The sequence below is a fragment of the Empidonax traillii genome, unplaced genomic scaffold (assembly GCF_003031625.1).
Source record: "Empidonax traillii isolate 1590-97213 ecotype Southwest subspecies unplaced genomic scaffold, ASM303162v1 scaffold418:size511083, whole genome shotgun sequence".
In the NCBI taxonomy this organism is placed as follows: domain Eukaryota; kingdom Metazoa; phylum Chordata; class Aves; order Passeriformes; family Tyrannidae; genus Empidonax; species Empidonax traillii.
In genome coordinates, this window is record NW_020955611.1 from 481,835 (window position 1) to 500,253 (window position 18,419).

Consider the following 18,419-nt stretch of genomic DNA (forward strand, 5'->3'; position numbering starts at 1 on the left):
TCTTACCTTATTGTTTCAGTGTTAAAAATCCTTTGTGTTAGTAGTACTGCAGGACCATTACAATAAAGGCCACATCTGATTTGATATTCTAGAGTGGCATAGTGTTTGACAAAGGTAGGGAAATGTCATTTGGCAAATGTCTCCGAGAACTCTGCAGCTACATTTTGGAGATGTGTTCCAATGAAAGATGGTGACTGTTTCAGAAAGCTCTGAATGTGTGTTGACACAAACTTTCAAAGTCTGCACATGAAGATGGCTGTTTTTTAGGGTCTGCCAACTATCAATAACAACTTGAGAATCCTCTGAAAGATCTGTCTTGTTTATGTGCTCTCTTTTTATACCAATTGATGAAAATTAATTTTTGAAGAAAATTACAAAAGGGCTTGCAAGCAAAGCCTTTTATAGAGTGCATCATGTAGGAGCATTGATTGGAAGAGCCTCACTATTTCATACATATCACCACTGAGAAGATGACAGTCATCACACAAAGGCGATTTCCAAATGTCAGAAGTCAAGCGGGTGAGGCAGAAGGCCAGGTTGGCTGAACAAGAATCTTCTCTTGGAGACAAGGCAAAAAGGAAGGTGCATGCCCGGTGGAAGGAACGTCAAGTGACATGGGAAGAATTCAGAAACGCTGTTTGCTACCTCTCTCAATGATTTTTGAGGGGTCTTGGTAATCCAGAGAGGTCCCACATGACTGGAAGCTGGTGAACATTGCCCCAGTTTTCAAGAAAGGCAAGAAGGACACTAAAGGCCTGTGGTCGAAAAGAAGTATCTAAATTCATGAGATATGAAATTATTCCTCCCTATCACAACTGAATGTCAGCAGATTAAGTCCCCATCTTGCACTCAAAAAGGAAGAATATTTAGATTTGTAGACAGACAATTAGCAACTTTCTTTCTTTTTCCCTATCAAAAAGTACCTGCTTCTCATTTCTGTGCTGCACAATGACAGGTTCTATGGAACTGAATAACAACAGAGAGTCTCCTTCTCAATAGCTGGCCTGGGAAGACTGAAATCCAATGCTATAAAGCGTAACACAGGACAAATCCAGTTGAGGTTTGACCCTGAGAAGGGATGAGTATTTGGATGGAGCCTTGAGGGTGCTGACATGTCTTTTGAGTGACATTACCAAACTGTAGAGCTACCTGAAGAAGACTACAGAGAAGAAAGAACTTGCCTCGGTGAATAACACTGACAGTCCATCAAAGACAAGAAAATAAGCTGTTACTCACAGTACACACCAAGTGCTAATCAAGAAGCCTGCTGCCAAGGGAAATTCTGATACTAAACAGAAGAATTAGCTCCACTTATAAGCCAGAAAAGATAGTGCCATCTGATGATCATTTAAGATGCCAGAAGAGGAACTGGTGAGTTAGATGAGATCTTCAGTTCTTTTAGCATCAAATGGGGTGACCATACTGGTTTCAAAACTGATGCTAAAGAAAGTATAATGACAGTGAGAAAAATGAGGGTGGACTAATTTTCTTCAGAACTCATGCAAAGAGGCACTTTGGTATTTAATGAAGATACAGAACATTTATAGTAATTTATCTGAGACTTCACAGAGACCCTGCAACTGGCTGGCTCAGTGCCAGAAAAATATTGAAAGATTGGTCAGGCATCATGAGGCACACAGGGTGCATCAGTCCAGAGAGCATGGAGAAAGGGAACAGGAACGATGATTTCTGGACTGTGATCTTTGATGACCAATCCATAAGATGAGGCTTAGGTCTGAAAACTGGGACTGATGCTAAATACCAAGTGGCACATGCCAAACAAGTAATTTGTGACTCACAGAACCTATATTACACAGGATTTAAAAAAGAACCCTTCTTAGTGGCTCCCTAAGGGAATCATAGCATATCTGGAATACTATGAACATGGAGCCTGAAAGTCTGGAATATGGTTAGTCACACAACCCTTTTAAAAACAAAATAAGAATCTTGCAACTATTTCAGTAGATGATAAGAAGCCAGCACAAGTTGCACAAAGTGGAGTAATGACACAGCAAGTAACCGCTGAGGAGGAAAGTACAGGACTGACAGAAAGGCCAAAAGAAGTTCCTGAGGACACTACTGAAAAATGTGGATCAACTAAATTGCATGAGAAATTCTCAACACTCAACTACCCTGTCTCAACAACGAAAAAGGAAACAGTGTTACAAAGATCCTCTTTTATGTAGACTGATTCTGAATACAAGAGAGGAAAGCTGATGAACAGACACACACCTGAGTCTCCCCCAGGAGACCTGTAAAAGCAAAGAGTTGTCCAGCCTCAAGCAATAGAACAGGTGCAATTTCACAAGTGTACACAGAGGCAGACTGTCACTTAGAGACAATTTAGTGGGCATGTCTAGAAGCTTAAGTGCTGGCTTGTTCACACTCTGTCCTTTAAAACATTTGCTATGTGGGTGCTCAGAAACTTAATCTTGAAGCTCACAGTAGTTTCAATGTGTCTCTGAAAGCAGGCTGAAAGAGTACAGGATTCAGATGCATTAATATTACCTTTTAGAGGGAAGCAAATGTGTATACTCCTTACACATAATGAAGTGACAAGGTGAAGAAGAGAAGAGAACTACAGGAAACCAATTACTGCTTGGATCACTTAAAAGAAAATGTCCTTTTCTACCTTCAGTTGTAGTTGCATTCACATTCACCCATGGTGAACTTTAGAGAAGGACTGGCAGAACAAAGCACATTTTTCTGTTGAGCTAGTGCTAAAATCACAATTACTAGGAATATATGCATTTTGGAAACAATTATGCCAAGTATAATTTTTTAAAACCATTTAATACAATCTTAAGTAGTAGGTAATATCAATAGTTGTACAAATATTTTGTCTTTCATTCTAAATAATGTTCTACATAGTAAAGATACTTCTGTAATTCCTTATGTAGCTATATCTCAGGTCAGCTCATTGCTACACTCTGTTCAACTGAGAATACCCACACAGAAGCTGATGAACTTGTCAGAATCAAGAGGAAGAGATTCTGTGTCGTAGTACATCCATGAGAGCCGAACCCATCAGAACTAGAGATTTCAGGCTTTGATTTGTACTGTCAATAATTTGCCCAAAAGCATAGCACAAACAGTATTTCCAGAACCAGCAATGCCTTAAGACAAATATACATCTGCTTGGTAAGACATAAGCTGCCGAAAAACGGATTTTCTGAATTAATGGAAATTGCTTACCTCATCATAATAAGCTCTCAGATCAGCTCTTTTAGATCGTAAGTCCCAGAACACGACAGTCCCATTTTCATAGCCTATCAACAGCTGGAGGAGGGAAACAAACACAATTACAGTTTCTGAATCAAAAGGTATATACAGATATTGAAAAGAAATGCCAAAGTGATGTGCAAGATTGTAATCTGCTCTACATATAATACCTTCAAATTATCTTTTAGTATAAACTACTTCACATTACTGACAATTTAACATGTGATACGGGAAAAAAATTGGCTTTCTACACCTTTTTTTTTTTGCCTTGGAAGATTATGTGCCTGGACAGTCTTCATAATTGCATATCTGCTGAAAAAATAAGATTGTAGGAAAATACTTGACAATCACTTAAATAACTTCAAACCAAAGTGTCACCAGATGAAACTGTCATTCAGCTACTTCTATTCCTTTAATTTATGCCTTCTATTGCTTAAAAACATTTTGAAGAATTCTTCCAGCAAAAGAATAAATTGCTTGATTTCCTAATAATTAAAAATTAATTAATTGATATGCCAATTTTTACCTCTTTATACCAATTTATACCTGTTCTTCTAGAACAGGTATATCATATCATTGCGCACACCTCAGAAATACCAGCAAAGAAGATCTGAGAAAAGATGAATGAGTAGAAAAACAATGCTCAGGAGAAAAATAAGAATGAACACAATCCTTTCTCCTTGTCTCCATTGAAAAGAACTGAAATATTGATCTGGCACTGTAGAGTACTCTTCATTTGAACACAATTAATTTCAGATCTTATGGACGATATGAAGTCTAGCCTACTTATGTGTCCTGGAAATTGTTTCCCATAGAGTCTATCTTCCTAAGAATCTATCCTGGAAATGACCAAACTGGAAGACTCACACATTTCTGCTGTAGAATATTTTATACAACTGGCAGTGATAGCTGCAGTTGTTCACTGCCTATAGACATGTATCACAGAATGCAGGCAAGAATTTACAGTTTCTATATTAAGAATTTGAGCAGAAGAATGACAAGATTATCTCCTAGTCAGTGAAAGTTTAACAGCATCTTTGCTATCACTCACTTTGGCTTGCATAAGCCATAAAAATGAAACTTGGCTGGGTTGCTAAACAAAACATCACTTTTTTTCCAAGTTAAGTGTGACAGATACATCATACTGCTACAGAAGAGTCTGGGAATACTCTCAGTCCTACTGGATATGATTCTTTATATTGCCAGGAGAATATTCCTTATGTGGAGATGTAGTAGCTAATCTGACAATGACTTACAGTTAATACCTGAATATGAACAATACCTGATTACTTAAGAGTTATGCTCCTGAAAAAAAATTAAACTGTGCTGGAGAAATTCCAGAATATTTAGCATTTTTGCTCTGTATGGCTTCATGTGGGATTTTGTGGCAGAGTCAGAGAGCACGCAGCTAATTGGATAGCACTTGTGTCAGGATGCCATATGGTACTGGGATAACAGGTTGCCATTCAGAGAGTGAACAAAGGAGTGCCTTGCTGTGGCTGCTTTCACTGTCGGTGTAGTGATCCCAAACGGAAGTCATTTGTACATCCAGGAGTTAGTGAACCACACGGCAGTTAACCTGAGGAGGTGCAGGCCTGTGCTGTGCTGTGTTGTGCTGCACACAGCAGCTGGTCCTCAGGCATGCATTGTGCTGCACATGCTCCTTGGCCACAAGATAAACGTAGCTGGCTAATTCTAAAGAAGCCTATGGGGAGCTCCCACTTGATAAGGGCATAACGTAAGGCGGTATGGCTCATGTGAACATCCTTTTGCTTGACAGTGGAAATGGATAGAAGGTGGTTTTTTTTCCCCAAAAAATCTTTTGAGGTCTCCAAAGACAAAAATGCCGGCAAGTCTCTTCACAGAGGGGACTTAGCACAATCTGATGTGCTCTTACTAGAGGTTCATGCAATGCTACGTGGCTTGGGGTTTCCACCATCCTTTTTGTATTATCTCAAATAAATGGTATTTTAATCAACGCGTTATGGAGATTAAGTGCCCTCCTTACTGTCATCATAACAAACACTTGCACCAGTGCGTTACAGTTGGGTACCAAACCAGCTGAGTTCAGTTTGTATCCACCGGTATTCTTTTCATCTCAGCTTTTGTACAAATATATTCAGAAAACTGAAGGAACAGAAAAACATTTAGTATGTGATCCGTTTCTTAATAAGCCTTTCTCCCTGGTGAAGCAAGCTTGTCTTTTGTTTTCTGTCACTCTCTTTTGCAAAGAAATCATGCTCCAGGTAATTACTAAAAGGTTAAATACCTTGTATCAGAGATCGCATTTCACCTGATCTATTGCTGAAATGCTTAATGCACAACAGCACTACAGAATGGCAAGATACAAAGTGTTGTGATTTCAGGGAATAAACTGAAAGATAAACAGATTTGCAGCATAGCCAGGAGGAGTCTCTCTTTTTGTTCAGATGGTAGTCATGCTGCTTTACTGCTAACACTGTGGTACGACACCAAAGTCACAATTCCTACTGGGTGAACGTGGTAAGTCTCATTGCCAGTATATTTATGATGCTCTGGACTCTGACCTGTCTGAACCACAGGAAACTCAAACATTTGCACTCCTCTCAGTCATGGTGATCACTTGAGAGGTCTCTAAGACCAAGCTCTACATCTGTAACAGAGGTTAAAAGTAAAATGTCCACAAATACAGTTGGAAGGGAAAATATAGACAAAGAAGAAAAATGCAAGTAAAAGGAGTCCAGGATGGGAAAAAACCCCAAAGATTTCTCTTCAACTTGTTTCTCCTGGCACAGTTTAATTACTCATACTTTACCAGGTTATGAAACATGCAGAAGGCTGGACAGAATTTGGAGAGAGAAGATCTGGCAAGATCTTCCTTGTCTAGTGAAGTTGCTCCACGTTTTGACTTAAATCTTTCTTCATGAAATGCTTTTGATGATGATACTGTGAGATATTTCTCTTCTACAATCAACTAATTGCATCCTGGTACATACCAGCAAGCCCCTTCCTTGTCCTGGTAAGACAAAATAGTTGGGAGAAAAAATCCCAAGCAAACAAAACTGCCAAAAGCACACTGTATTTAGGTATTATTAGATATCAGAACTCAGACACAGAGATAGGAAGTTTAGTCCACCAGCTAATAGTTAATAATATTAAACCTTTTCCTATTAAGCTTTCTCCATTTGCTGGGAAAATGCAGATCACTGCAGTTAATGTCTTTTCCTTTGCCAGCAAGAAAAATCATGTTTGCTACAGATCTGCCACTTAAAAATGTCTGAGCACTTCAGTCTGTTCCTATTCATTGATTTGGCAGACACAGTTATATTTAATGGACTTAATCACTAGGTCCCCAAGTTGTTCTTCAGTGACACATTAAATGCCGAAATTCTCTTTGATGTCTGTGTTCCAGCCACAGCCTGCTAGATTCATAAAAGAGACTATCTCCAAAGTCTGCCTAGATAGTTTGCCTAGAGGGCACTCTGAAAAAATGTTGAATGGCAGAAGTCTTCTGGAATTACATTCTCTCTTTTGACACAAAGGACCTGACCACCAGTCACTGATGTAAACTGCAATTTGAAGGAATTCCAAGAATTCTAGTGAAAAATGTTAAGATAGTGTCAGCACACAAATTTCCCTGGTTTTCAAAGAGAGATTTGATGATTGTCCTAGGTTTGGAAAGGTTTGACTTTGTTTTAGGACTCTGAACCACTCACTGCACATAGGAGAAATACTTATCTACTTCAGTGAAACAGTCCCAGATCTGTAAACAACTTTGTGATACCCCAGACAAGGATATACCACTGAACCCTTGCAGAGTACTTGTAGAGTAGTACTCTGGTAGAGAAAAGAATATCTATATTTTGATTAATGATTACAACTCACTTATGCCTACTATTTAATTCCTGAAACATATGCAAAGAACACTTTCACCTGCTGCCTATCAGGAAGTGATGTGAGGAGGTCTGACTTCTCCCATCAACACCTCTTGGTGGTCTTTGGTTAACTTGGAGCTGAGAAGCTAAGCAGAGTATCTACTTAATAGATCTATCTTCAAATAGCTCTATTATCTAAGATTAACTCTGCTAAATTAAATGGAAGTATTTAGTACAAGATACTGTACAAGATAGTGTATTCAGTACAAGATACTGTCAGAGTGCTTGTCATACTCTCACATATTCTCTCAGCCTAAGTAATTTTCTAATTCCATCATAGCCATCCCCCTAAACTACACATGGCTCTGTTTAACCTCGTCTTTAAGAACTTTTTATGAGAATTCAGTAAACCTCTTCAGTTACCCTCAAATTGATTTCTCTTGTGTTAACTTTTCTAATCTTCCTTGTGACCAATGTAATTTTCAGCACACACAACAGTATTTGAACAAAATTTTATAGCTTCTACCCACTGCACATTTGAAAAAGTACTTAACTGGCTTGTTTGGAATCTGACTTGTCAGCTTCATTTGATATCATTTTAGGTTTTGTATTGAAAGAGACCATGAGCTGTTTCCATCCTCTTCCCATCATCGTGATTTTCAAACTTGGAATCACAATTAGGTCTTTTACACATTGAATTTTCCTGTTTCACTAAATTGTCTCTTGTATAGAAAACCTTGTTTATCCTCTTTTAGCGTAATTATGTTCTTTTTAGATATAGAAGAAGAAGTATTACAGTCAGTATTCAGCAGGCAGGTCAACCATGCATTTCTTTAATAGCACTGTTTTGTTCTCCATTCTTCTCCAGATAATGCCTAATTTTGATTTTCTTCACTACTGAGCATTGAGCTGATATTTTCATTGAACTATCAATCATCACTTAAAGCTCTTGATACCAAACAGTAATCATCAGCTCAGACCCATTGTTTAATACATAAAGTCATAAATATTTTCCCCTACACATATCACTTCTTATCATTTACACTGAACACTTGCAAACAACAGTACTTAACCTGCCATTCCACTGCTGAGTTTCTCAGACTCCTAAAGTCACAGCTGCTTACTCTGTTTTCTAGGCTATTTATGACTATGTTGAACAGCAAAATGCCAGAAGCTGGGTGTTTGCTTTTTTGTTTTCCTCGTTACGGATAATGTTTGTTTAATTTTTCATTCGTTCAACCAAAGTTTATTGAGACTTGGTTGAAAAATTTAATTTAATATTTTTCTCTTCTGTTGGATTTTTTTATTTAGAGCTATGTCTTTTGATTTAATGCTTGGATCTTCTATCTGTGTGTACATTTTACTGATGTCTTCCTGTAAACATCAAACACTAACAATTCCACAGTCTGCAAATCTACAAGTATTTTGTTAGCACTAATTTGTTCTTTATGCCACTCTCAATCTATCAGTGATATAAAGAGCTGCACTGGGGTGGTTTCAGTACAGCTTACGTTTTCTACTCTTTCTCCCCATAAATTTTCAATCTTTTTTTTAATAGGCATCTGTCTGATTTTGCTGTTGTTGTTAGTATGCTAGGAATTCGTCATTGTCCAGATGTCTCCCATGTGCCCTCTGAGCAACAAGCACTTGTATTTCCAAACCAGTTCTCCTTTATCTCCCTTTCCTGGCTCCTTTGCATCTTCTCTCTTTCTGCTGAAAAAATACTTTTAGGTTTCTTTTTGGACACAAACGCATGACATTCCTGTAAGGGATGTTCACTCACAAGACAATTTTTTCTTTTCATATCCTTTTTCCCTACACTGTGTACTTTAGGTGCCTAGGTCATCCTCAGCTTCTGTTGTGGCCAGAAAACAAAAATGATGCCTCATAAATAAACCTTTACTTTTATCAGGTGTTTTGCCATAGATAGTTAAATAGCATTTCTTGATGGCTTCTTGTTTGAGGCTAAAACACTACACTTCACAGTGTCTAATTACTTTATTTGATAGTATTCTAAATTGCTTGATCTATTGTGTTTCCTCTAAAAATGCTTAGATATCCCATGCAAGTTGTTGGAGGGCTAGCTCACAAGCACACCATTTGTACATAGTTCACCTTGCAATATGGGTAAGTCCAAGGACACATACAGGCTATGAAAAGCTGCAAAGTTTTATACCATTAGTTGTACTCACTTTTCCCTCATCTCTTGGGCTGTCACTTAAATGTACAACTGGACCAGGGTGAGTCTTTGTGGATCTGCAAGACAAAAAAACAATTAAAATCTGTGAATTAGGTTTTTTTGTATGAAGGGCTAGATGCTTACCTTAATTTCTAGGTGTGTTAACATCTACCTCTAACAGTTTAAAAGTAATTGTAAAAAGCTCAGCAGGGGAAGGTAAAGTTATTGACATCTTCTTTTCATGTTCTCCTCTATTTTTGCCATTATAGGCAAAGATTTTCCTTTGTCAATTAATCCTTTCTTCTTTTTTTTAAAAATCTCACTATTCCTCCTATTACAGTGATTTTTTCCCCCCTCTCATTCTTGAGGCTTTTTGCCTTTTATATTCTCTACTCTCTCTCGTTCTGACCCTCCCTCCTCATTTGCTCAATTTCAAGGCTAATCTGTCAAGGATTTGCAAAGTCTTCACCAGATTCATTCCAAATACTTATAACATGACTCACCTAGTTCTGATCTCATTAATGACAGGGCTTCAATAACCTCACCTACACTGCTCTACCAGGAAGTTTCTTAGCATTACTGCAGCAGCATTTCCGAAATGGAGCATCTTGCCTTTGTCTAATCTGAAAAGCTTTATACATCTTGAGAACAATGAATACGGTTACAGCCACAATGCATCTTTAGTGAGGCTCCTCAGCCACAAGACCCATCCCACAAGTCTTGGTAAGCCTATATAAAGTTACTGTTGTTGTCATCCCTTCTGTTTTTGTCACATGCACCAACAAGCTGTATGCAACTTCGTACAGGGACCGCTACTGAAATTATTAATGTCTAGCACTTGACAGAAAACACAAATCATCGGAAACTGAATGGACAGATGAAGATTTTTCAAATTTTTTTTTTTTCTGACCAGACCTCTAGGCCTTCGCAGTCATACAGAGCATACAAGAAGACAAATACCGGTCCACACTGAATGCCTTCAGGGAACAGGACCTTTGTTCCATCTAGGTTCTGGGGTCAGAGCACAGGGTTCCTTGGGGTTCAGCTTACCATTTAGACTTGAATTGCTGGTCTTGGTTCACCAAAGGCCACCAGGAAAAAACAAATATGACAGTGATTGGCAGAGCTGATAAAATGAATAATTTATCTGGAAGCCATACATAAAACTACATAGGCTCCAAGTTTTTATACAAACTGCAACAGAATTAAAGAAACAAAACAAAACGGCTCTCCAGCCAAACTGCTCAAAGGATTTTCCTAAATTAATGGTCTCTTCTTTTGTCCCAAATAGTGCACTGAAGCAAAACCATCCTCTGGTCTATCAGGTCAGAATCCAAATCAAGACTGAGAGTGGTATGCAAAAATTCACAGGCAATACATTAAAACACTCTGGACTGACTCATAGCCTTACAAACTACTCCTTCTCAAAACAGTATGAAAAAGGGCATACTGTCTTTCTAAGGCAAAGGTTGATCCCATCTAGTCACCTCTTTGTACCTACTAATTTTAAAAGTAAAGAACAATTATGATAAATCTGTGCAACCACAGTTTTCTATTTAATATATATATGACATTGCTTACCAAAGAATTTGTCTTTGGGCAAAAGCCAACTCTAATAAAATACATTTTCCTACCTCCCTCATTTGTAAATGATAGCTGAAGGACCCTGGGATTTATTTTACTCTAATAATGCTGTGGGGTTTTTGTTTGGTTTTGGTTTTGTGTCCTTGTTAGGCCATTTTTATTTCCTTTAGGAGTATTATAATTTAATTATTATGTACCTAGCTATTTCTTTAATTTTGTTGAATAAGGGCTTCATATACACCATCAGCAAAGCTAACACCAAACACAGCAGTCTGTGCACTAAATGTATGATATTTTATTTTTTCCTCATTCTCTTTCCTCTATATTTGATATAAATACTCTTATTATGTATATTATCTTACTTCTTGGTATTCCAATAATTTATTGTTTTGTATTATTCCTGAGTTGGTCTGGTCCTTCCTTTTTCTTTCACTTCTATTAAATTTAAGACTGTCAGGTGTGTCACTCTATCAAAAGACTCAACAAATCACTATTTAGCTTTTACACATACACCACTGGTCTTTGGTTCCACTCTTACCAGCTCTTTTATGTCAAATATTGAATGTAGGTGTCAAAGTGTTGGCCGTGGGGAGTTGCAAGATTTGTTTATACATACGTAAGGGGAAGTATAAAGTCTATTAAGTTTGGTAGTCATAACATTGACTCTGTAAATGAGAAAGGACCTTTTTCAAGTAGTTGTGTATACCAAAACTAATTTCACATGTGCCATCACAGATAAGATCACACACAGATGACAACAGATGTTCCTGAAGCTTTTTGGAAGTGTAGAGTGTATTCCCTGGCAGTCCTGCACTGCCTTTATGGGGCTCCAAGAAACATTGCTCTTTTTTTTTTTTTTTTCATAGCAAGTGAAGTGTTTGCATCAAAACTGATTCCTCTTTGGACTACACGATAAGGAACATTCACAAGATGTAGCACAAAGTTTGGGGTTTGTTTTTGGGATGAATATGCACAGTCCCCTCTTGGGAGAGATGTTTGTGGGAGGATATACTGATAACACGAGTTCAGAAGCAGCAAAGAAGAAAACTGCATACAAAAGGATTGCAACTTCCTTCATTCTACATGACCTTTTCCTTGTTGCTCTGAACCTGCCCCATGACTGGGTACAGAAGATGTGACATGATAAATCTTCTCCGGTTTGCTTGTCCTGAAGTGATGTTACCTCCTTTCTAGTACAGGACTGTGGCTACGAACCCAAACCCAGTCCTGGTGCCACACTAATACCAGAAATAGTCTGCCAAAGCCAGGTCAGCGCTTAACTACTTGTCTCTTCTTGTCTCCTCAAGGTAGGTACGGATATACTGAAACAGTAGTAATGTCTTTTGGATCCCTAGAGAAGTGTTGCCTGTAAAAGGAGTGCCAGGCATTGGGCTCTATGGTCAATTTCTCCGAAGGGTGGACATCAGGACTGCACTACAAGCAGGATTAAATGAAGCAATTATTTAGTTAACTGTATTATAACAATAATAATAGTTTATCGAACTTGTGAAACACTATCAGAGCTACAGGTACAGCAATTACTACCCTCATACAGTAAATTACACTGCATGTGGAAATGTCTACACACAAAAACCATTTTGCCTCAAGTAGTTTAGGTATACATAAAATGTTCTGTTTCCCCTCACTGCTATTACAGTAGAGTTGTCAAGGAGACTGGAGAGTTGTACACTGTCATTGTGGAACTGCCTACAAAGTAAAAAAAAACACCGTTGAAGTATATTAAATGCAAAAGCAGAGATCCAACAGCTCCTGGAAAGGACGAGGAGATGCTGGAAAGTCCATCATATTTGCAGCTACCATGAGTAAAGCACACTGATGTTGATGCCAGATACTCAAGTATAGTCATTCTTTCAAGCTGGCTTTGGGAAACGGCATAAAAACTAACTATATCCTATTCCTCGAGGAAGAGGAAAATATAGAAGAATCAGTGTGTGAAAATAAGACATAAGTGAAATAGTCAAGCAGAGAATTTTTCATTCCCAAATAGCAACTGGGGTACTAAGTAGCTGAGAACGATTGCAAAAATAAAAGCTCTGAAAAGACACAAAAAGGATAAAACATGAAGCCAAGTCCACACATTAAAAAAAAAAAGAAAAAGAAAAAGAAAAAGAAAAGAAGGTCAAGTCCAAAAAATACCAGCAATGATTTGCAGTAAAAAATTCCCAAGACAAAAGCTACCTTCAACTGAGCAAAAAGAAAGTATGAGCTAACGATACAAAAGTTTGCAACATTTCATAGCCTTCTTTGACCTTTAAGTCCACAAAAACAGACTGCAGAATTGAAAAATGGAACAAAAGGTTCCCATGACAGCTGTACAGAAGCAGATGTTTCCTAAGAAGCTACTGAGACTTTGAGCTGTTTTGCACTTCGTCAGAAGTTACTCCTGACAGCAGCAGGTATTAATTTATTTGGTGCACGTTCATTTTGGGAGATGAGAGAGTGGTTATGCCGTAAGACTTAACTCTTACTCAGAAGAACAGCACTGACATTAAGAAACCATTCACTGTAAAACAGTCTTCATAACAGTCTTCACTGAAAGGATGGAAGCTTTTATTTAATTATCTTATTTTAAAATTAGAAAGCTCAAAAAGAAGTCTTCAGCAATGCTATAATCTGGACCCAGGAAAATGTGGAAAATACATAGATGATGTATTCCTCAATCATCCTGGGACACTTTATGCACTCTAAGAAATCAAGTGACTTAAATACTGTTGTAGGAACTTCAAATACAAAGACAATTTTTAAAGCAGGTAAAAGTAATCTATAACAAAATAGAATCATATCAAAACAATTCTCCTTTTGAAAAAAGAAATAGCCTGCACAATTATAGAAGTACTGTGATTATTTCTGAGAAGAATGAAAAATCTGATGTTAGAAAGTGATAGAAGCAGTTAGGAGAGGGAAAAATGAAAACGTCTATATTAGTCATTGCTATGGAGTTGAAGTTGACTGAATGTGACAGTGCTGGGGAAAACATATGCATAAGCAGATACTTTTGTAGTGTCAGTAGTCAGGCATCTTCTGCAGTTGTGCTTTCCACAAAAGTACAGTGCACCAGGGACTTTAAGATCTTTTTTTCATTGGTAGAGCCACAGAGAAATTTAAAAGAATAAGTTAGATTAATCACTCCCATGCTGTGCATCAAAGCTGGGAACTGAAGTAAGTGAGAATCAGTTCAACCTCAAGATGCAACTCTGAGTCTTAGATACACTTTCTAAAATGTCCAGAAGGATGCCTTGCAACTTCTGCTTTTTTTATATTAAAAACTGCATCCATTTGGGTCTGCACATAGGGAGGGTGGTGGATTCTTCTAGACTGTTACTTCTCCTCCTGTGTGCTGCTTTCCCTCACAGCTCTGGAACTGCTGGCTCTGAGTCACCAGTGTAGGAAAGGAGGATAGGCAGAGAAAAGACTAAGAAAGGAAATACTACCTTATGGCTCTGTCATAACCAGGTTCCAATTTGCCCAATTCTTTGATACTTCAAATTCCACAAATTTTGCTAAGTTTCAGTTATTCATTCATTAGACAGTGGAGTGTTCAAACACTGGAATCTTACTGGGGGCTTATAATACAGATTTTTCATTTTTAGAGTTCAGTGAACTCATATTAAGACCTTCTTTTCCTTTCCAACACCACATGAACTTCCAAAATGTATGATCCTGCTGTGAAAATCAATCTCACTCTAGCTGGAGTAAATGGAGACATGCTGGGCTCATTGACTATTTTTCTCTTCCAGGTTTGTTTTCAAACATTCAGAGGGAAAAGAGAGAAACTGTTTACTTGTTAGAGAGTAGATAAACAAACAGTATCATGAGCCTCTAGCACCTATGGCAAAGGACTAGTTCTGCTACATGACAGAGAAGTGACAAGTGAAAAAGTTTTGAGTTATTCATTCCTAGCAGAAAAGGTGCTTCAGTGTGGTCTGAAGTAGTGATAATGCACGAGATGATAGAAATGCCTGAGACAAGAATTGGTACCCATATGCTTGTGCCCTTTCTCAGCTCTGGACAAGGCCAGGTCCACTGGGACACAGATAGTGCACATGATTTAAGAAAGAAAATTTTGCTGTATTTTCTAGAATTAGTTATGACTCAGCACTGAAAATACTCTAAAAAAAAATTAATGTTTCCTTTGTATTATTAGTCTATTCAGGCCTTAATTTCCCACAAACATTAGACACAGTTTAAGATCGCTGAATAATCTCTCCTGTTTGAGAAGACAATAGACCCTAGGATAAAATAGGTATTGCAATCATCTTTTTGGCATATATCTCTACTAGATGCTTCAGAACGAGTCATAAAACCACTATCACTAAAAAATATAGTGCTATACAGATATTTCAGTATATTTTGATACAAAAGTAGGCAATAAAATCACAAATGGTAACAAAAAAACACTGTACCAAAAGCCAACTTTGTAAGTCAAAGCAGCCATGCAGGAAAAGGTGATCAGATTTCTTGCATCATATCCAAAGCCTAAAAATGTTACATCCAAACCTATTTCTCCTTCAAGTCTTCAAACTACCAAGCCTCTTCACCTGAGTCTTTCACTGTAACAGAATCACTGTTATAAAAACAATTCTTGCAGTCATTTGATGAGCCTCACTGACACACAATGTTTGTTTTTTTCCTGAGGATGAGGGTTACATTCTCTGGAATGAATTAATTTCAAGAAGTGTGATGAAATTCATTTTGGGGTTGAAATGTTGGTAAGTCCACGAACAGACTAAAATTAATCACTGTATCTGCTCTCTGTGCTCCAAATTTTTTTTGTCTTATGCAATACCCTCTATTATATTGCTTACTGAGCAATGTCATCATGACCTTAAAGGGACAAACGTGGTCCATGATGAAAATCTAGAATGCAACTTATAGGTGTTTTCCAAAGCTGGAAATGGCCACACAGGTATCAGAATATCACTCCAGGTTACCTTGCCCACAGTGTTAGCAATGTAGGTGGAAGCTCTCTTCAACTGTGTTCTGAAAAACTAAGAGAACTGGAATTTTGGGTGGGGTTTTTTTGTATTCTTATAAAATGAGCTGAAATCTGTTTTTACAGTGACTTAGGTATGGTAATATGTAGTTTAACATTACAAAGTGAAAGCATTTCAGTTTTTTCTAAAAAAACTAACCAGTTCAATCTCCTCTTGGTTTCACATCTTCAGATCTTAATGACAACTGAGTTAAATCTGCTTTATGAAAATTCACAGAGATTTCATTAGAAGTAGATACAAGACAGTATAAAAAATGAGGGGTTTTGAAAGAAAGACAAAAACTGGCTGAGAATTGCACGAAGAGGCATAAAGTCCTTCAGGCTTTTTTGTACAAATGACACACAAACCTGACACACTCAAAATTTGCTTTATAAACACTCCATCTAAACTGACGACTTGAAAATAGGAGCAGAACAATGACTTTTACTGGTCTTTTCTTGACAATTAGTTCGACAGAAATGTCTGTGCAAAAGGTAAACTCTCTCCTTCCAAACTTTATAGAGTATAGTAACATCTTCAAACTAATCTCACACTCTGAAATGATATAGTCTCTCTCAGAACTAAAAACAATGTTATGAGCACTATTGCCTCCTACATCATTCATAATAAGGTTTTCAAGTTTTCCTGAAGCTTACATACATATGTTTTCCTATTTTCTTTCATCTTTGATATGAAATATACTTCATTATTCTTTTCATAGGATGGAGGAGATGGTGATCAAGCTACACTCATAAAAATAGCAAAATCTGAATTTTGGAGATTCATGATTATCTGTATCTCATGGCACTTCACAGCTAAACAGATTGCCAAATAATTTTTATATAAAATATAGTTATGTGGTCTCTATCATAAATCTGAATTCCTAATGTCCTGTAAAAACCCCGTTAATACTGCAAATGTATTCACTGAAATAAAAGGCTTTCAAAAGATTTGTTAATATTTGTAAAAACAAGTATTTCTTAAAAATTAATCTTAGGACAGCTATGAAAATGACCATAGACACAAATGCAAAAAAAAAATCTGCACTTACAGTTCTATTGCCTTGTTCCACATGATAACATATCCCGAAAGAATGAAGGACTCAATATTTACAATGTGTGTATTTCCCCTCTCTGTTCCGACATACAGCCATTTACTTTGGAAAGGTAGATGGCAGTAAGTAATCCTGGAAAGGAGAAAAAGAAAACATCAAAAAATTGTTACCGAATATCACATCAACAATATTTTTTAACACTTTTACAGATGAAATAATTATTCTTTCCGCTTTATAACTTGAGAAAAACCTGCCCAGCAGGTGCAGCATTCTGAAGAATGTGCAGGTTTGGGGGGTCATGTCCAGAAAAATCACAAAAGAGAACGTGAAACAAAAGAGGGCCTGCCTGCCTGTATTAAGGGCTAGGAAAAAGAGCCATATCACTTAAGCACTGAAGTAAGTCTATCTCCATGATATGTAAATTGCACTTCAATAGTATCCAAGACTCTCAAGTTGGATTTTCTTATTTCTTTCCTTAGAGTAAGCAATTTTTCTAGATGAACAAACAGAAGTTAATGGACATCAGTGGGATTCATGTTTTGTCCAAGAGAAGTGTAACACCATAATTCACACATGCAAACATTCATTTATTTGGTGTCTGGGAGAGTAGGGCCCTAGATAAAAGCATTTATCAAAACTGAATTACCATAGAAGACACACTCATATTATTCTTACAAGAAGATGAACCGATGTAATATTAGCTTGGAAAGATGTCATGACAATTTCTCATGATACTACATAAAAGTTTTCACAGATTATGAATGAGTAGATTCAGGTTTCTTTCATATTTTAGTTATATAGATATTCAAGCAAAACTAAATCTATATGAGATAAAAAACCATTTACTACTAAAATACATTGGAATGCATGCTACCTACAGAGACTGAAACTTAATCCAGTCTTACAACACAGACTGGTGAATTTTGACAAAAAGAAGGTATTTTGCTTGGTTTGCCATAGGTTATTATATTTATCAGTCACTTCCACAAGCAGGCTATTTCTTGCTTTTCTATAAAAACTTGGTTCTTTTTTTATTCTTAACACCTTCCACCACTACAAAAGTAAAACCAGTATTTAAGAACATACACATTTAAATTTTTTCATTCTTATGGTACAGCAATCTTTCTGAATGTATTATAAAAGAGTGGGAGGGGTGTTGATTCAAGTGAGACTTCAGTGTGATACAAGTTTTGTTCCATCCCTCTGTACAGGGCTAAATTTTACCAATAGTTGTCTAATTTTGGCAATAATTTCAATGCCTTTAGTGGAAAGAGAACTAAGTTTTTTGAGAGAATTGTTTTGAGAAAGGGAATTATATTTTAGTATGTGTAACTGAAAATGCCTTCCAGCAGCAACACAGTACTTATACTGTGGGTGCAGTCAAATCAACACATGTCTGACAGAAACAGCTGCAGACGGTATATGGCACCTGCATGTTCCTTATTGGAGTCAAAGCTATTAGCTTTATTGTTCGGGTGCAAAGAACAATTTGCCCTTTTCACTTTGTAATTTTACAAATGGGAAGTTATTTT

At 37.2% G+C, this 18,419-nt stretch overlaps 1 protein-coding gene across 6 annotated transcripts in view; it reads right to left on the bottom strand.

Moving 5' to 3' along the window:
- LOC114062561 (syntaxin-binding protein 5-like) overlaps positions 1–17,015 on the bottom strand; it is a 91,990-nt gene extending 74,975 nt beyond the window's left edge. For all 6 annotated transcript variants that reach the window (XM_027894135.1, XM_027894137.1, XM_027894133.1 and 3 more), the window contains exons 1-3: positions 16,885–17,015; positions 9,269–9,332; positions 3,196–3,279 (exon numbers count right to left, since the gene is read on the bottom strand). In XM_027894135.1, coding sequence (XP_027749936.1) covers positions 3,196–3,279; positions 9,269–9,332; positions 16,885–16,907 — 171 coding nt within the window. In that variant the 5' untranslated portion in view covers positions 16,908–17,015. The remainder of the gene's footprint in view (positions 1–3,195; positions 3,280–9,268; positions 9,333–16,884) is intronic.
- Between the last annotated feature and the right edge of the window lie 1,404 nt (positions 17,016–18,419).